Source organism: Lycorma delicatula, chromosome 9 (genome assembly GCF_047948215.1).
Source record: "Lycorma delicatula isolate Av1 chromosome 9, ASM4794821v1, whole genome shotgun sequence".
NCBI classification, from domain to species: domain Eukaryota; kingdom Metazoa; phylum Arthropoda; class Insecta; order Hemiptera; family Fulgoridae; genus Lycorma; species Lycorma delicatula.
Window position 1 is genome coordinate 6,841,848 of NC_134463.1, and position 21,089 is coordinate 6,862,936.

Sequence of the window (21,089 nt, forward strand, 5' to 3'; positions counted from 1 at the left end):
TAGTTTGATTATCGATATAGTTCAAACAAAGAAAGATCTTTAATCGGTAAAATCTCCAGTGTATATGTTTCGGTTTTTTTCGTATATGTATTAAAATTTATTTGTATGCAGATAAATAAATAGATTATTGTATCGCAATTATTGAAACAGAACAATGTACATTTATATTAACAGGGAAAGGTGATTTAATTGATAACGCTAGGATGGGTTCTCTTTGGTAACCTAGGTGATACGATGTTAAGGCAGTTGTTGATATGTTGTTTGCTCTTGGAGTTTTAAATGGATTCGGTAGAGGTTAAGGAAATATTATTGCATAAACATTGCAATGCTCTTCAAAGTACTAACAAAAGACAAAGAAAAAATGCATTGGAAACTATTAAAAAAGAGTTAATTGACAATTCATCGGATGAAAATACTATTTTACAACATTATAAAACTGTTCAAAAGTATTTGATTAGATGCATTCGAGATGATTCTGAATCTTGTAGAGAATATGCTGTTTCATTAATAACCCAAGTAATAGAACAAGTGCCCATGGATGATGGGATTTTGGGGTTTATTTTTCCAGAATTACGAGAACGAATGGGTGGCATCGAAATCAAAGAGCCTTCTGAAGAAGTTAGGTTATTGATAGTAATACTTCTTCATCGTATAGTTTTAAAGTATGGTTCAATACTTGTGCACTACCTTGATGATTATATAGAAATATTAAAGAAAACTATCATTGATCCATACCCAAAAGTTAAAAAGGAAAGTTGCGAGTGCGCCGCTGATTTGAGTAAAGCAATTCCACAACATTTTCACATGCAGTCTGAATCCTTAATTAAACCCATATTGCTGGTTATGTATCACCAACATTACAGAATAAGGGTAGCTGCAATAAAAAGTTTAGGTAAGTGCTGTACAATTTGTAGTGTACTGTATTCCAAAATTTCAATTTTTATAATATACTTATGCAACTGTTCATGTTTCTAAGAACAGGAACTTAATTTAGCTGTATGATCAGACATGTTCATTATTGATGTAATTCTACAATTTACTTAAGACCAAAATTTTGTAAGAAAAATACATATTGTAGTAAGTTGTTTAAAGCATTTATGATAAAATAATGGAAACTTAAAAGCAGTCACTGAGATTTTAGCAGTACAATAATGGACGTTTCATATATTTGCAGATCTGTTATATCAGTTCAGAGGCTTTTACATAACTATCATGTGTGTGTTAACTTGATTTAGTTATTAATCTCACAATGATTCAGTATGAAAATTATTAATAGCTGTTCATTTTTAACAACAAACTGAATTAAATTTATTTTAAGATAAATTGTTTTAATTATTTAAGATTGTTTTGTTAATATTACAGATTTTTTATCTATTTTAATATAAAAGTTGATTGATTTTGTTTTGTTATTAAAGATTATGTTTTGTACAATATTACCATCCTTGACATGATCAGTATGATATGATGCTTTTTTGTTGATCAAATAAAAGTATTTTTGTATATTTGGTTTCATATATTTGATAATTTAGAGTATTCATATATAAATTATAAGTTTTAGATTAAATTTGCTATCCCAAATAAAGAAACATTGATAAAAATAAAATTTTTAAATATTATATCTATAAATAAAATTTGAGCTGTTACCAACTACCTTCTTTTAATCAGGATGTTTATTGAAACCAGTTGATTAAACAGACTATATCACCTCTGAGTTGTCAGATTTTTTCTGATCTTGTGCTACCTTGAAAATCGTTCTGTATTACTTTAAATTTTAATTAATTACTATTGTTTATTTAATTGAATTTAGTAATTACTATAAGCCAGTCAGAAATACTAAAACTTAATGTTTTATTCGCTTTGTTTACAGTTTTTACTAAAAAAAAAAAAAAAGGCTCAGTTATAATTACTTTTTTTTATTCACTTTACTAATTTTTATATATTGTAATTCTTTTTATATCATATTTTACACATGGGAAATAAGGGGTTATTCATTAATTTATTTAATTATGAATTCTCTGATGCTGCTTTGATTAGGGTTTACCATGGTTTCCCTTAAGTCATCCAGGCAAATATGGGGACAATTACAAAAAGTTTGGATTTTGGAGTTTTTGTCTTTCTTAACTGCAGTAATAATTTTGTGTACTTTTAAAAATGTGTATATATAATTTAATAAGTATACAAGGAAGTCATGTGGTGTCCACATCAGATTTTTTTTATCCACAGAGTAGCATATGTACCCGTTCTTATGCATTTACTTTCTAATGTATTAATATGTACCAATCAAAACAAACAGAACAGAAAGAAAATTGATGGGATTTTTATTTGGTAGATATTTAAGATCTATTTATTTAATCTTTACCTGAAATGTGTGATGTATGTATAAGTATTTAACTGAATTATTAATCATTTACTCAAGACACTCTTTGATGGATTGGTGTGGTGAGTAAAATTTATTTTATTTAAAATTTAATACTGACCTTCATGGACAAAACATTTTTCATTACTTTTTTAACTCTGTAATGTATGAAAATAAACAATTTTTTTCATGCAAAAAAAATGTTTAATTGGGATCTGTGGCACTAGTGGGAAAACCTTGAGGGAAGGTTTTGCCATTCATTTAGAAGGTTCTGGGCTAAACCCATTCAGACTAGGAATTTGTTTTACGTTGTGTAAAAATTAAAACATGTATCTAATTATTTTTAAAAACTCTTGTTATTTATTTAAGCAACTGTAATTTTCTAAGTAAATGATTAAAACAATTATTATTTGTTTAATTATTAGTCAGTCATTCTATTCATAATGTAAAATTGTCTTAAAATTTCAAGTTTAATTTAAAATAGTCCTTTTAAAGTTAATTTAAATTATTATTGATTTTTATATGATCTCCTTTTGTTGTTTTTGTAATAAAAATATATGAATAATTAATTGTTTATCTTATTTTTAGGTGATATTATATGCAATGGAAATAATAAATCAGTCTCTGATGTTACCACTGCTTTAGCTGAACGTTTGTTTGATCAGAATCCAATAGTTCGTAAGACAGTGGCTGAAGTTGTTGGAATGTGGTTAATTAAGTTATATGATAGATATTCATATTGGCATAAACTTATACCATTAATGTTAACCAGGTATATTTAAATTTATATCTAGAAACATAAAACTGCTTTTATATCTGTTTAAGCTTCAAACTTCTTCTTCCTTTACTTCACTTGTTTTCTTCCTTTTTTAATGAAATATGATGGAGAGGCTTAATGAAAACTTAAAATTATGTAATCCTTAAAAATATTATTTAGCTTAGAAAAGTATATTTTTTCATAAAAAAGGGTTTTCTCTCTTGGATGTCATTTTAGCAAAAATCGAATAAAATAAAATCTGAGTAGAATTTACAATTATCTGTTTATTTTTCTGCATGTATGTATTTTATGTAAGGCAAAGTGTGTACTAATTGGGTCAAATTTTTTATGTCAGAGTGAAGATTTTATGTTTCATGGCTTCTATCCAAAAAATACAATTTTAGCATTGAAAAATTCTGGGTGTACATGCATACATCCTTCCAGAATTAAATTTTATGCATGTTGGCTTGTTTTTTGCTTGGTATCTCTAGACTGGCAGGACTGAAATTTCCATATGACTTCTGTTCAGAATATGCTTCTGTTAATAGGTTAATGACATTTAATTTTTGCCATAACTAATCAAGGGGGCAGGGAGTTATGGACATTAATATTCCCATATCTGTAAAATTTAATTAATTGCAGGTAAATGCTTTCAAATAATAAATACCCTTGAAGTAGCTAACTTTTTGAAGTGTATGGTTTGATTCAAACTTATAAAGTGGTAGTACAAAATCCCCTTTTTTCTCTTTTGTTGTTTCTGGTCATTAGTGACACTGGTTATACATTTGGGGATTTCATTCAAAGTTGAGGGATAAGTCTAATTTTTTTGTCAGTTATTGTTTTGCTCGATATTTTCAGACAGGATTAACTGATTTTTATGAAATTTTATTCAACATCTGAATATGGGTCACATTGATGCCATTTACAGTTGACTGGGAGGGTTGGGAGTTACGATTATCAACACAGATGCTTAACTCAAAGCGTAGAATAATTTTTTTACATTATTCTTTATTTCCACACTTTGGTACTTTAATGTTTCACTTAATTTAGCTTCTAAGAAGTAGTCTGTAAAGGATGAAGCTCTTGGTGGTCAGAGTAATTCCTTGCTAGCTTTATAATATTTATTAGTAAATTGTTAATTTTTATATCTACATTTTAATTGTAGATTAATCTCGTGCTACTTTTTCTATGTTTATCACTTTTACAGTAGGTGAGGGCAGGAGATATTTGTATTTTTACATTTTATTTATTTTTGCCAAACACCATGTTAATGTAATTCAAATCAACTTGCTGAGATGCATGTAGCTTGAAGTTCATTTACATAGCCCCATGTAGCTGTTTATATACAGCCAGAATATTTTGATTATATCAAGGCAACTTGTTCATGTTCATCTTCACATGGCTGTCTACTATGTCACATTCTATATTGTTTATTTTTACTGGGATCATGGATCATAGAACTAGCATTAACCTTTAATTATAACATACATATTTTATATATTTGAGTTGGTAAATTCTGCTTAGGCCTGTGCATTACATGGTACCACAATGTTTTGGTTATGTTTTGATTTGTTAATTAATATAAAATAAAATTATTAAATCATATTAAATATTATTATTATTATAATTATTTAATAAAATTATTATTATTATTTTTTTAATTTAATATCATAAAGAAATGTATGCAGATATATAGTATTTTTTGTTTAAGCAGGGAATCCCTGCAGATAAATATGATTGAACAGTTAATATAAGCAAATGGACATAATTAATTCAACAAAATGATAATTATTATTGTTTGTTCACAATAATATTGTTATACATTGCATTACTCTACTGTGATTGTTTATAATTAGAATTTAAAATTTTTATTTATTTTTGAATTTGAATTTAATTATACTTCTAATTATGAATTATGATAAAATTATAAAATGTTTACTTTTTAATTCAACTTGGAATTGATTTCAGACTCTCTGCATTGCTAGCTGTGGCAGTGTACATTATCAGCAAGCTAATAGTGCAAACTGATATTAAATATTCAGTTTATAAGTGCCTCTATGAAAAATTCATTACCACTATTATCTTTAATTTCAATAAAATTCAAATTTTATTTCAGTAACTTCATATTGTTTTAACAGTAATGTTGTCATTTATCTTGTGGTGAATGTATTTAGTTTCATTAACAGAGCATAAATAAGGTGACATGTCTACTATAGTAATAGATACTTTTTTTTTTGTTAAGTTTGTGTGATGAAATTCATTCCCAAGCAGAAGAAGCATGGAAACTATGGGAAATTGCTGGATCACAGTGGGTTACAGAGAATGAGAATGATATTAAAGATAAACTAGATTTTCTGCCTGAGGAGGTTTCTTGGTATCCAAATGGAGGTAGTAAAAATAAATAGTTATACAACTTTCTTTACAGTGTTCTTAATTATAATTAAAAATAAAAAGAACGTACATCTCTTTATAATTTATAATCTTTTTTTATTGAAGATAAAGAAAATTTACATACAAGGGACAGCTTAACTTTAACATACAGTTGTTCATAAAAAGAGTTAAAAATACTGGACTGTTGCACATTGTCCCATGCTACATTCCCCCATTACTAATCTGCCATATTCTCATTGAATTCCAATTATATGTTCTTTTTTACTAGCCACTGCCAAAGTCAATTATGCTTGTTATCTTAAAACAAAATGCAACGGTGTTTTAACAGCCAAAAAAGTGAAAACTAGAGTGATACTGTTGATTAAACTACACTGAATAGAATAAAATACTATAAAAGTTCTACTACCAGTAGCTACTGAGATTAAACCTCGCTTGCAGTTGTTGACCTGTTTCTATGATCAATGAATGTAGGATAATCACCGTCTTGATGTAGTAACTTGATTAGATATAATTATTCTAATCCATTAGTAGTGCTGGTTCATGAATAAATAAGCCTTTGTAATTTATATTCAATTATTTTTATCTGAATATATATATATATATATATATATTTTGTAAGTATGATTGAATCATATATGAAATGTTATGCTGAATCGTCAGGAGCCGAGTGCATCCAAAAGGAGCTGTGTGAAGTGTACAGAGCTGAATGCAGCTAACAGGAGGATAGAAAGAATTTTAAAGTCCTTAAATAAATTTTTAATAACATGCACTGAAACTGAGTCTGAACAATGAGAAACAAAAAAAAAATGGATAGATGATTCAAAGTGACTTATATCACCTGACAACTAAGGCAATAATCCTACAACATGATAATGTTCAACCATATAGAAAGAATGCTTCTACCAAAGGTCTTGTGAAGTTGAAATTTGAACTCACTGCACACCCTTAATTCATACCTGCTGGATTTAGAACCCTGTAATTTTCAGATCTGAATTTACAGAAGGACCTTGATGACATTCATTTTTTTACATTTTTTATTCCTTGTTCATTCCCATTTAGATTATGGTTGTGTTGCCTACTCTTCAGTGTGCAATACCATGCTTAAAATGCTGGATGATGTACATTATGCTTTCCTTCGGCTTGCTACAGGTTGCCCTGTTGTAAGCACCCTTGTTGACTGCAGTAAGCCATCACTGTAGAAGAGATGGGACCAGGTTTTAGCATTTTATTTTACCCATCGTAAAGGACAGCCAAATCACCCGGCTTTTGATGTAGTCCTTGGAAATCCTTATCATGCATCTCTTTCTATTTGCCAGCCTTTCTATTTGGTATTATTTTTTCAGCTGCCTCCTCATATTTAATAAAAATTGCCATTTTCTCTATCTTTACCCATTATAAAAAAGAGCACTTCCCTGATGCCATGGTGATTTGAAATTTGGCAGGCACATTGTTCATAACAATACAGGGAAGCAACAAAGAAATAAAAAGATTTTTAGTGTCTTTAACTCTGAAAATGAGAATTAGCAAATTTTTTTTATCTACAAATTTTTATTTTATATTTTATATCCTGTTAACTTATTCAAGGACAGATCAATAAGTACCCATGTTTGAAGACAGATGGCATTGCTGAGGGAAGTTGGCATTACTACAGTATACTACCATCTATCAAATGATGCATTTTGGTGTTTTTGATATAGTTGAAAAATAACAATATCAATTCATAATTTGCTTTTTATTTTTGGATGGGAATATTTGCAAAGAAATAAAAGTGAAGTTGGATTCTGTACACAGGGCCTCTTCACCATCTTTGACAGCTCTGAGATATTTAATGAATTCAAATGGGGCCATTTGTCTGTTTTTGATGAGCGTCCAGCAGATGTAGTTACTGAGGAAATTGTTGAAAAGGTCCATAATGTGATTCTTGCTGATCGCTGAATGAAAGTGCGTGAAGTAGTAGAGGTAGTAGGTGTGTCATACAAAACAGCAATAAACATTTTACATGATAAGTTAAGATGAGAAAGCTTTCACACTGATGGTTGATGCAATTGCTCATTTCGGACAAGTGGATACAGCTGTCAACTTTGAAGCAGTTTTGGGAGCTCTTTAAGCGAAATCCGCTGGAGTTTTTATATCGAGTTGTCACCATTGATAAAACCTGGATCCATTACTGTACCCCAGAGACCAAATGGCAATCAAAACAATGGGTTTTTCCAGGCTGATCTGCTCCAAAGAAAGCAGACGGTCCCGTCAACTGGAAAGATCATGGCTACGATTTTTTGGGATGCAAAGGGAATAATCCTCATAAACTGTCTGCAAAAAGGAAGCACAATCATGGGGCAGTACTACAGTAACTTATTGGACCAATTCAATCATAAGTTCAAACAGAAACAAGTGCTGTTTCATCATGACAACGCACCAGCTCACTCATCCGAAATCATCACTGCCAAATTGCATGAATTGCACTATGAATTGCTGCTGCCACATCAACTGTACTTGCCCAACCTGGCTCTCTGCAAATTATTTTTGTTCCCAAACATGACAATTTAGCTTACAGGAAAAAAAATTGTCTCAAACGAAGAGGTCATCTTGATACAGAACCCTTTTGGAGAGTTTGACAAATTATATTTTTTAGAGGATTTAAAAAACAGCAATAACATTGGGAAAAGTGTATCCTCCTAAAGGAGATTATGCTAAAAAAAAAATTTTCTGAAAAACTTGTTTATTCATTCCTAACACGGGTTCTACTCTCATATAGTTCCACTTTTCTTTAAAGCCATACTATATTCTTTAAAGCCATCTTCAATTAACATCCTATATTTTTTGTCTTTCTGATACTCCATAACTCCATTTCTGTTACTATAGAAGAATTTTTTAGGTTATGCTAATACTCATGTCATTTTGTTTCGTGCCTGATATGTGATATCGACTATTATATAGGCTGTAATAATTTTCAGATTGTTGTTAATATAATTTAGAAAATAAGATGTAATCTATCTATCTTCTATCTAATCTGTCTTCTTTTTCTTGTTAACAGTTAGACGTCCAAATATTGGCTGTCGTGAATTAGTTCAACGTGAGATGTCCAAATATCTACCTGCTATTGTTAATGAATTGACCGATTGGAAAGTTGATATTAAAGTTAAATCAGCGCAATTATTATGTACAACTATTCAACATGCTGAACAGAAAATTACTCAGCATATATCTAAGATACTACCAGCTATGTACAAAGCTTTTTGTGATGAAGATAAACGAGTTGTTGAAAATGTAATTATTTTTTATTTTTATTTTTGTATTTTCCTTTAATAGAAAAATTTGCATTAAATATAAGTTTATGTAGTTCTGACAAACCACAAACTATATATTTAGAAATAAATGTTTGTTCATTTATTACAAGGATGAATTGATTTCTTTTCTTAAAAAAAATTTGTGTTTTACACTATATGACATTATGATGCTCTGGCGACCTTTTTTTGAGCAGTCAGCTAAAAACATTTAAGCATAAACTATGCATTCATTAAGTAAATATTAACAGTTTGACCAATTATAACAATTAATGTAGAGGATGTTATAGAGGAGAAAACAAATTTATTTCCCATTTATTTATCTGTTGTACTGTGATACCAGCTTTTGTAGATGTTAATTGAAGAACTCCATTACCCAGGTATCCAGACAGTTATTAACCTCCATAAAATGAGCTCTTCATTGCTTTCAAAACAACTAACTAGACCTAAGTCTAGTTTTATGATGAGTAACTACTAGACTAGTTAGTTAATCACAGTGAAGAGATGGTATGGTAGCCATTTGTTGCCATATCTGGACTGTAAAGGATGATAAATCTTCCACTTAAATTGCTCAAGTAACCTTTTTGTAATTTGTGGTAGAAAAATACCCTTTGTGAGTATTCCAAACTGTTTATTTTTTATTATTTCCAAAGATTTTTCAGCATTCACTCTTAACTTTTAATGTTACTGGGTTTCATCATCCATAATCAAGTTCTCATGTGGTTCATAAATAGTCGAACTCTAATGTTTTGCTTGAACTTTTATAGCTATAAACGTTTATTCATTCATTTATGAGTATCCATTCATTCCCTCTGTTAAATATAATGCATTATTACTTACCTTAAACATACTGCAGTCATTGGTAGATCTCTTTATGCTCTGTGCTCTACTGGAAAAAACCTAATCACACCATCCATTTCACAGTTGTTAGGGGTAATAATGACAGTTTCATCAACAGATTTTATGACAGATTTATACTATGATATGAGGGTGAATCAAATATAAATAATTTCTTTTTATAAATTTATTGATTAATAATATACGCAATTCATTCCTTCATCATTTTTCTATATCATCTTCTGCACGATCTTCAGACTTTTGCCAACAATTTGGAAGCTTGAATATTCTTTGTTCATAAAAAGTTTGAGGACGAATTGTCAACCAATTGTGCACGCGCTCCTCGATGTTTTCATTGTTTTTGAATCATTCCCTTCCAAGCAATTCTTTCAAGGGAGCAATCAAAAAATAGTCACAGGGGGACAAATCTGAACTGTAGGGAGAATGGTTGAGGGTCTCCCAGTGTGTTTTTTTCAAATTATCTCTTGTCAAAACCGTGGTGGTGGTCTGGTGTTGTCATGGAGGAGGATGACATCTCTGGTAGGCATACCCCACCTTTTGTTTCGATAGGTAGCTTTTGTTGGCTGTAGCAGCTGGCAGTAGTAAGCCGCATTCACTGTTCATTGATTGTGGAGAAAATCAATGAGTAAAACTCTCATCATTGTAAGAACTTTTCCGGCTGACAGATGGGTTTTGGCCTTTACTGGGGATAGTCCTCATCCTTGCTTTGCCACTCCTTACTCGCCATTTTTGATTGCGGAGTTTAACGATGGACCCGTGTCTCATCACATGTGATGATGTGCCTAAAAAAAATCCTCCTTGCTGAAAACAATTCAGAAGTCTCTCACAAATTTCCAACCTGACCTGTTTTTGATTTTCGGTCAACAACCTTGGAACCCATCAAGCACTAATCTTTCTAAAGCCAAGATGATCAGTGGTAATGGATTGCACACTCCCATAGTTGATACCCACTTTTGATGCGATTTCTTCAACAGTGAACCGGTTATCACCTTCCATAAGCTTGAACAGCATGTATGTTGTCAACTGTGAGACTTGACCTTGGGTGTTGATCATGACCTTCATTTTCTTGCCCATCCTTAAATTGTCTGGCCCATTCACTCAGTTCTGGACAGTGTAGCGTCCCCAATCTGTACCTTTAAATTAAGTTAAAAATTTTGTGGGTGTAACGCCTTCATTAGTTAAAAACTTTATGATTATACATTCTGCAACAGAAAACAGAACCTCTTGCTCATTCATGGCTGTACTGACCACAGAACAGAGCAGAGGAGCTAAACAAGCTGGTTCACCCTTTCTAACACACCGAACATTAACCCCCCCATGCTGCCATCCAGCCTGGAACTGCTTGCTGCATAGAATAGCAAAATTACCATTTAAATTTCATTCACTCATGCATTACAAGCCAATGATAAATCAGTTTTGGAATCACCATTATATGATAACTTCATTCTTACAAGCAGGTATGATATTCAAAAAATATACAAATATGTAGGAATTTTATGTGATGTTTATTTTCAGGTTTTTTAATGTTAATAAAATTTTATTATTATTTTTTCTATTAATTAGTTATTTAACATCTAATAATATTATTATCATTTTTTTAAGTGACTAAATATTTTTAAGATGAAAAAATATATTTAACAAAAAAGTTTTAATTTTATTAAAAAAAGGGGTTTGTTGAATTTTTAGATTTTAAACATTCTGAAAAATCAGCAAAAACCTAATGGCATAAAAAAAATATTAGTAAAAACTTATAAATAAAATTGTCACATTTATATAAATATAAACTGTTTTAATATGTATTTAATAAAACCATTTTTTATGTATATTAGAATAATACAGTTTATTCAGTGATTGTTTTTTATTACTTATTAATTTTTTCTGATGTATTTATTTTATTACAGATACAAAAATCTGCAGAATTAATTGGTTATTTTGTGCTTCCTGAAGTATATTGTGGACAGATTTTGCCTGCTATAGAAGATGGTGCAAACTATGGAAATTTAGGAGTTCTAGCATGTGCAATAAAATATTCACCAAAAGGAACTACTACACCTAAAATTAAAGAAATTGCAAACATAATTGATAGAGGAGAGATATGTTATACTAATAAGGTAAAGTATCAGTGTATTTATATTTTATAATTGATGGTGGTTAATAGATTTTGTGTCCATCTGCTTTAGAGGTAGGCATTCAATTTTGATCTTCTTTATTACTAGAATGAATGAGCAGGTGACCGACCAAGTTGCTGAGCTATTATGTATTTGTAGTGTTACTTTCAGTAAATATTCTTTGAGCTGGTATAACAGCTTGAAAAGAACCTAAGACTTTTTGTATTATAATACTTGTATGAATCAACTGAATATAATTAATTGCACTATTCACAAAAGCATTCTAAATTTCAAAATTATCTTAACCTTATTTATGGTCAAATAACTTTTAAAAGTAATAAATAAATTGCATATTTATGTGAAATTAATAATAAAATACAGATAAAGAAATAACAGAATGTACATGTATTGTAGCACTCAACTTAGTGATCCTATTTACTATAAAAGGATTAAATTGTTTAAATTCAGTTTTATTTTTTAATTAATTTGATAAAATCAATAATCTGTTATTAAGAAATTGACAAAATAAAAACATGTACTTAGAATCCAGATGCTACTGTGCTTTTTTTTTTGTTCTTTAACTTCTCTGAAAGGTAGTAAAATATAAATAGATCTAAGCAGTTTATACATTCAGCAGATCATAGCATCTGGTCTTCATGGAATGAAATCCAGATGTCTATAAAAACAAATTTCTCACAGTAGTGTTGTAAATCAGTTGTTTTACTACATTTGTCATTTTTTATCATTTTGTTCTTTATACCACTTATCATTTAGTTGACCTTTGCATCTGTGTGTCCAATCCTAAATTTACTAGTTTATCACATTTACTTGTATAATTTTTTATTACTTGTACTATTTGCTTTTTTTTTCATGTTGTTATCATCATCATCATCACCATCAGGTTATCTACCCTGAGGCAAGTTCCCTTTATCATATCTATCTTCATTCTCCTCTTCCAAGCTAAATTTTTAAGAGAGCCACATTTCCTTTTGCAATTTTTATTTTTTTCTGGCCTCTCTTCTTTTTTCCTTCTCCTGATTCTTCTAGGACTGTTCTATTAAATTATTTTCCTTTCATCACATGTCTTGGCCTGTTTGCTTTGTGATTCTGAATTGTTCTGCTTAATCTTCAACTTGCACTAACTGTTCTCATTACTTCTTTATCTTTCAGTTTGTTTATCCATATAATCGTTTGTCTTCAATCTCCAAATTTCAAAAATCTCCTACTTTTTTTTTCTTTTTTTATATCAATATTTCACATCCATACAGAAGTATATTTTGAAGATAACATTTCACAGGGTACTTTTTCAACTCTAACTTACTATATAGAAATTGTTTCTTTCTGTTAAATGTTCTTCTAATTTTGAATATACTGTGCTTTATTTTATAAAATAAAACCGTGTCATCTGGGAACCTTATATAATTTATTCTCTTAACTATTACATTGACTCTTCTTCAATGCATTTTTGATCAGATCCTTAAAAGACATTAAACATATAAGATGTTAATAGGCAGCACCTTTGTTTAACTCCCTCTTCCTTGGTAATACTACTCAGTCTGAGAGTATTTTAATGTTACTGTTAATATTTTTTTTTTGGAATGTGATGCTATGAACATCATACAATTTCGTGTTTGGTTGGCCTTGGATTCTACACAAAAGAATGTTAGATAATATCATGTAGGTTATATGTTTTGGTTTGCTTGGCATTTCTCCTGCCACCATCCCTTTTGGTCGCCTAAAGCATACGACCGAATGTCTGTGCCACAAATGGCTACTGAGCCTTGAAAGGGAGTTTAGCGACCAGTGTCCTAACTAGCTCCTAGAGCTAACCTAAAAGCATGAGCGGAATAAGCGTGGTGACATACACCATTTGCTTGAATGTCCCACTGCCCATTTGTTATATATAACTAAAATGGGTAGGTGCAACTACTGAAACATATATGACTATCGATAATTAAATTAATCTCGTCAAAGACAGCAATTCACTACCATGCCTAGGCCGCTGCATGCCAGCAAGTACCTGTCCATTAAAGCACTTGGAGCCTTAATTTGACTGGTAGCCAGCCATATTTCTCAGTTAGCTTCCTACAGTAGCGTGGTAGGAGTCTTTTCCCTTAGGTGAACTACTGATGTCGGTTGAACAAAGCAACCGCATCAAGGAACTCCCACATGGTCTGAGAATGGGCTCTCGCCATTTTGACTCGTTGCTTGTGAGTGGTCGATTTTCCCCTTGACCTCTATGTTCCAGGGCGGCCTGAGTTCTGGCCTCCTCAAGAGCTAGGCAATCGAACATCATGTGTTTGTTCGATTGGACCTCCTCGCAGACGCACAGCTTATTATCTGCCAGGTGGAACTGAAACAAATATTGGTTTTATTATACATGGTTGGAGAGCACTCAGGCTCCCGTTGCCCTTAAAAACGAAGGAGGGGCATACCATCCCCCAGATCCAGTATATATCTATACAAAGACCTTCCCTTAGTCGGGGTATGTGTGCCATTCTTGCTGCCATGCTTCCATCGTGAGGCTGTAAAGCCTCCTCCACAGGCAGGAGATGGGCAACTATTAAAAATTTAGAATTGGTGCATTGAGATCACTGTTCTGCTCCGGTACAGGCTCGGCTCAAAACCACATCCCAAATATCTCGGCCTCCCTGTCTCTTCACAATCTCCACATGGTGGCCCAAACTTTCACCACTAAATCAATTGGGAGAGCCTTTCCTAATACAGTGGTAGCCTCATAGGAGGTTGTTTTAAAAATACTAGTGCGTACAATTAAGGTTCTGTGCTGGGTACTCCTTAAATTTTGAATAAGTGCTCGTTTTCTTTGCAATCTGTGTGCCCAAATGGATGCCGCAAAAGAGGTTATGCTTTTGAAAACACCTTGGTACACCATGTACAAATGACGACCTGACAGCCCGTAATCCTTTCAAGCAATCCTCCTAAGCTTGTGCATCACAGAGATGGCATCCACCACTACTTGTTTAATGTGATGCTAAACTACAACTTCTCATCAAACAAAACACCTTGGTACTTATGAATTCAAACTTGGCTGATTACACAGCCTTTATACTTATTATGGGGGTTACGAGTATATGATAATTTGTCTGTATCCTTGAGAAGCATGAACTTCATTTTGGGCACAGAAATCTTTAAATTTTGAATGTCCATCTAGCCCTCTGTGGTTGACAAAGCCGTTTATGCTCGATCTTCTGCTGCAGTCGTGAATTACCATGAACTAACAGGAGACAGTCATCGGTGAAAGCCTGGGCCATTTCCCTTCTGAGAATGTCAGTCCCAGAAATCCGTTGAATACCAGGCTCTTCAGCCAGGGGCTGAGAACAGAACCCTGCAGGCTTCCCCTGGTAACAGATTTTTTCGCAACTATGTGCACGTCCTTAAACAGAGCTGTGCGATCAGCCAAGTAATCATGTACTATGGCCTGCAGGGCTACGGGAAAATTGCGGCGTTCCAACTCATAGAGGACAGTACTCCAACACAAGGAAGGAAATGCCTGTCTCTATGTCAATAAAAATTGTCAAAACATATTTACAGTCGGTGCTTTCCACCTCAGCAAGAGCATTTAAGATGCAATCCTTGGTGCCAATCCCTTCCATGAAATCATATTGGTCTCGATTTAGAAGAGAGCTCATATTGATGTTTTCCCAGAGCTGTTCCACAAGCAGCCAATTCAAGCAATTTGCCAATTACTTACAAGAGGCTGATGGTTCGATAACTGCCGACCTCACTTGGACCTTTTCCTGATTTTAAGAGCACGCTCAGCAAAGCCACCTTCCAACAATTTGCAAAGCAACCCCAGCTTAGGCATCCTAAGAACAGCCTGCCAGGCAGCTCTCTTATGACAGACAGCAGATGGTAGAAAATATCCAGGTGAAGTTGGTCAATTACTGGTGCCTTTCTCAGTGCCATTTGAGAAACCACTCTGTCTATATCTATGGGTTCCACACCCTGAACACCAGGGAATGGTGTCTCACCCACTCTAACGCTGACTTCTACTTCACTCTTCGGATCATCTGGAAACAGATTATCCAGGAACACCTGGTAATTCGCCACAGATGTTAAAGTGTGGTTCCAACCACCAAACCTGCATCAAACACTGGAGAGCACGTGCAATAGCTTTGGACGGTAACATGACTTTGTGAACTGCCAGGGGTTGCACTGCAACTCGCGCACGGAGTCTTACCAAAACTTGAGTTTGGCTTCCTCAATGGCATGAACATACTCACTATGGACGTGCTGGTAGATCCGCAGACTCTCAGCGCACATGTCGTCAATGATAATCCCTGTTAGGGGGCGATGCTGCTATCTTCTCCTAGCGGACCTAACTCTTGCACGCAGCATGCTAAGGTCAGAGGATCACCACTTTTTCCCAGGTCTTTGCCTGCAGTTAACAGATGGCTCCTCAGAAGCAGAGGTCATGATGGCTCCAGCCAGACACTCGCAGATCAGCGGAATGGTTACTACCAAAGGTCCAACCATTGGCCGAGGGCGCTGTAGGACTCTTATCGCAACCAGTCTTGATGGCCCAGCCGAGTTGTTCATCCATCAATTCCACTTCCTCCCTGTGCTCCATGTGCCAATCCAATCCCTGTAAGTCTGCTGCACACTTACATTGCAGCCTGTACTGATCCATGCCCCTTAGGTGTTAGCAACCCGAGTCTGGAACTCTTGGACTGCCACCGTAAGCAATTTCATAGGTTATAAGCCTATGATCACTCATATTGGCCTCAAGCCAGACAGTCTAACTACTTGTACACCTAAGCAGATCACAGTCACCAAGGTGATGGCGATGTAACTTTCCCGCAGTTCGAAAAAGAAAGTCGGTGGTTGTTCTGCCTCGTTAGTAGGGGTACGTGGCTTCAACATACAGCACCTCTGGGGTCAGTGAGTGGTGAACCCCAGGCGGAAAACTTGGCATTAGCGCCTGTCTTGTAGGTTACATCGAGATTCCTGTGTAATTGTTGGGATCTGTCTTGTTTATTTTCTTGTGCAGAGGGTTGGTTCAGGCCAGTTCTTGAGCAGTTCCTCTGTATTTCCAAATTTCTTTTAAATGTTTATGGAGATTTTCAGTTGTTTGATCATTAGCATTTTTTCACAGTTCCGCTGTTAATTGATTTTCTCCTGCAGCTTTGTAATTTTTAAGGAAACCTGCTTTAAGGAAACTGCTTTTTTCTTGGGAACCTTACTTCTTACTTCTTTTGGAACTTGCTTCTTTTATTTGGGATCTTACTTCTTTTATGTTGGAGGGACAGTATTTTCCAAATATGTTTTATTTTTTGTTTGAAGGTAGAAATTTAAGAGGTTTTGGGATTCTTCACAGTTTTAATTTTAAAAGTAGTCTGCTAATATTTCTGTGTTCTTTGAATTATTGTGTGCCAATTTCCGTTCCTTATTTTTAAGCATTAGGATTGGAGAGGAATATTTAGAGAGGTGAAATTTAAAAGTTTTATAAAAGCCTTTAGTGTTATTTTTGTTAAATTCTTCTTCAATAGTATCTAGGATAGATTTTTGATGCTCGCATTTGACTCTCCTTTTGTTTTTCGCTGCGTTTTTTCTTTCCTCTTGAAGGTTTTTATAGGATTCTCTGGTCTTCCTGTTTTGATGGTTTAGTCAGACTGGGGGTGTTTTTCTAGGATATCATCACATTCTTTGTTCCACCACTGATGTATTTTTCTTTGTATTTGGAGGAACAATTTCTTCATTGATCTGTTGAGTTTACTGGTCAATACTTCTAGTCTATTCAGTATGGTTTTAGTTGATACTTTTGATGTGTGATTATTATTTTTGTGGGCGTATTTTCTTTTGTCTTGGGATTTATTATTGCTTTTAGACTTCCTTTTTGGTTAGTTTTATTTTTTAAATTTGAGTCGTATGTCAACTCCCTTTTAATACTTTTACATTATAGATTTCTCTAGGATAGCTTTTGTCCATTGCTACATGGTCTAATTGGTATTTCCTGCCAGTAGGGTGGGGTATTTCCAGGTTAAATTATATGTGTGTTTTTATATGATAAAAAAATATTTATGTCATTGAATTTCAATACCAGTATGACAAAATTTGATTTTAAATTTGTTTAATGTTACTAGTTAAAAAGGGTATTGTTATATTTTCAGGTTAAAGAACAGGAGCAGTTATTAAATCTTATATCAGGACTTTTAAGAAATTGTCCTAAAGAATGGTGCAACACTGTTTTACAGCAGTTATTTAATGTTCTTGTCTATATACAAGGCATCACAGGGAATGAAGATATAAAAAAAGATGCAAAAGGTAATATATCAAGTTCTTTAGTAAGAGAATTTGTTTAGTGATATTTGAAAGGATATATTAATACTGATAAAACAAATTTAGTTGTTAATTTTTCTCTTCCAAAGTTTTTAGTATTATTTATGAACATCTTAACATGATTTGTTTATTTTACTTATTTATTTTGTGTGATATTGAAATGTGAATTCTATGATGTATTTATTATAAAAAAACATTTTGATATTAGTTGAAATATACTATAAGAACACATGCTCATCCACATTCAGAAATTATGAATTTTTAGAGAAGATTTGTATTTGTTAAATCTTAGATTTTTATTAGGTTAATTTATAGGTTTACCAGAGAAAATGTCTTGGCAGATCTTATTTTAAAACTATTTAGGCAAATAACTTGACATCCATTGTTAAACAGATGTCAGTATCAGTGACAATATCAATTGTTCAATCTCAATAGCATTGAATGGAGAAGGGATAAAAAACTATCAAAGCTGTTATGTAGTATTTAACATCTAAATAAACAGAAAATATAATGATTTTTTTGTTAATAGAATTTTGGCAATTTTTATGTGAACATTAACATAAAACTAGTAAGACAATATATTTTTCAAAATTGACACTGTGAATTAAAATTCCTGATATTCAGTTTTAGGTAGATTTCATAAGAAAGCTACCTATTGCAATGAGTACCATGATTTGACTTCCAGAAACTTTTGGCATATCTTCGCGTTTCATATCTCCCAGATCCCAAAACCACCATCAGTTCAAAAATTTATAGATATATTCACATATATATCTATACATATTTCACTTTCTTGTGAACACAATAACTGCCAAATTTTTCGCCAATCACTTTCAAATTGATACATAAAATATAATGACCCAAAATGTCGGTCAAGTTCAAAATCGGACCATGGAGGTGAAAATGGGGGGTTTATTGAAAAAACAAAATATCGTTATAACCTTCTTATTAAGTAAAATATCAAATTCATTTAAAAAAGTTCTTACAACTGAGGACTTGTTTTTGATAAACAGGTGAAATTATTTTTTGCCTAATTCATATTTAAAATGTTTAAATTTAATTTAAATGATTTTAATAATATTTAATTAGTTTAAACAATGTTTAAAATAAAATATAAATTAATAATTGGTATGATATTATATATTTTGCGAGGTTATGATGTTTTTGAAATATGTGTATAAATGTAATGCAGCTGATGATGTGAATTAAGCTCACAAAGCTCTTCTGTTTATGTAATGAAATAAGGTAAGTAATCCTATTTCAGTTGTTCTGTACTTGGGTTGATCTATTAAATATAAATTAAATTGTATTGGTACAGAGGAGTATGGTTCATGAAAGAATTGATTTTAAAAAAATATATATATATTTATATATGTATATATCAAAGACAAAAGTATAAAAACCGTTTACCACCAAGAGTACAGAATTCGATAATGCTTCTTACCGTACGCTAATTATTTTTTTCTAATAGCACCTCGAAAGCGCTACTAGAAAAAAATAATAAGCATAAGGTAAGCATTATCAAATTCTGTACTCTTGGTGATAAACAGTATTTATACTTTTGTCTTTGAGATATTAGTACAGAAGGGAATATGGACAAATACAATAACAAAATAATTGTTTTTGCTAAGTTAATATATATTAATTTTATAATAAGATAAAGTAAGTTGTTATAGTATGTTTTATACTTGCCAGTAAAATAAAATAATATAGATTAAGTAGAAAATAATAATAATGAAAAATTTATTTTCCCTTAAAGAATTTTGTAATTCCAGTTAGTTTTCACTTACATTTTAATTTCTTGGTATTGGTTAATCATATAATTAATAGAGGTATAATATACCACCAGTTAATCCATAACATTCCCGAAAAAACTCAGTAACAAGATATCTGACTTTTTTTTATTTGTAAATAACCTTCTTATTTTAAGATCAAGTTTAATTCTTTATTTAAAGTCAAATTTGTAGGACCCTGTTAAGCTTGAAATCAGTTTTTATCTCTTTCAAATATGTGTGTTGTATTCATTTGTTTTGAAAATCTGTAATAAAATGTTTTCATATAGCTATATACCTAAACCCTAGAATATCTCTTGGATAATCATTGCCCAATTTGTGTTGCTTTGATATATGATCACACCAAATGACATATTCTTCTGAAAATGAGTAAAAGTAAACTCTAATGTTGTGAAAGTTTAAAAAAAGTAATGATCTTTTAGAAAACAATTTGGTAGATGTATCAAATGTTCCTTTTCTATACGTGTATGAACTCACCAAATAGTGTGATAGAAGGGATCATTTGTTCATTGTATATATTAAAATATTGGTTGTTTTACCTGCTAATATGTATTAAGCATATACATAATATTACACACAACAACAGCACCAGACATATTTTTTAATTAGTTATTTACCTCCAGAACCGATTAAGACAATCAGAGAACAGAGAGGAGGAATTATGAAAGTGAAAAAGAAAATAAGTTCACTTTAGCAGCAGTAATCAGAAGATATAGCACTGACATATATCGAAGTGCTGTTTATCAAGTTTTGCGTGTATTGTAGCCACATTAAATAGCAATTTGACTAATTATTTTTGCATTCTATTACAATTAATTTTGGGTAACATTTATAATGATTAGTTAATATCCTATTATTACCAAGATAGACTGATAAGAAAGTGTAATTTAATTATATATTTCTAATCATGATATATTTTTATCAATTGTTTTAGGGATCCTTGAAAAATTATATGAAAATGGTGGTTTAAATAATGTTGAAGAATTACATAAACAATGCACCAGACATTTGTTACAGCAAATTCAAACTAGTGTATTTCATTGGACTTTATATAGTCCACAGTTACATGTATTTAAGTTCATCTTGGCTGAACTTGGTAATTAAATTCTTTGCATTTGTTTTGTAATTGGGTTCTATTTATTATTGTGTTGTACTGAATATTTTCATTTTACTGGTATTGTTGCACAGTTGAGGAAGCAGCTGTGTACCTCAGTTGCTTCATATAATCAGCAAATTTTATGT

The 21,089-nt window shown here is 32.0% G+C and overlaps 1 protein-coding gene across 3 annotated transcripts in view; it reads left to right on the forward strand.

The window, feature by feature from the left end:
* The first annotated feature begins 15 nt into the window (after positions 1-15).
* Positions 16-21,089, forward strand: part of Dnaaf5 (Dynein axonemal assembly factor 5) — a 32,526-nt gene continuing 11,452 nt past the window's right edge. For 2 of the 3 annotated variants that reach the window (XM_075375163.1, XM_075375165.1), the window contains exons 1-7: positions 16-892; positions 2,945-3,128; positions 5,356-5,501; positions 8,539-8,771; positions 11,548-11,757; positions 17,886-18,039; positions 20,782-20,943. In XM_075375163.1, coding sequence (XP_075231278.1) covers positions 280-892; positions 2,945-3,128; positions 5,356-5,501; positions 8,539-8,771; positions 11,548-11,757; positions 17,886-18,039; positions 20,782-20,943 — 1,702 coding nt within the window. In that variant the 5' untranslated portion in view covers positions 16-279. The remainder of the gene's footprint in view (positions 893-2,944; positions 3,129-5,355; positions 5,502-8,538; positions 8,772-11,547; positions 11,758-17,885; positions 18,040-20,781; positions 20,944-21,089) is intronic. The other variant, XM_075375164.1, reaches the window with a different exon arrangement.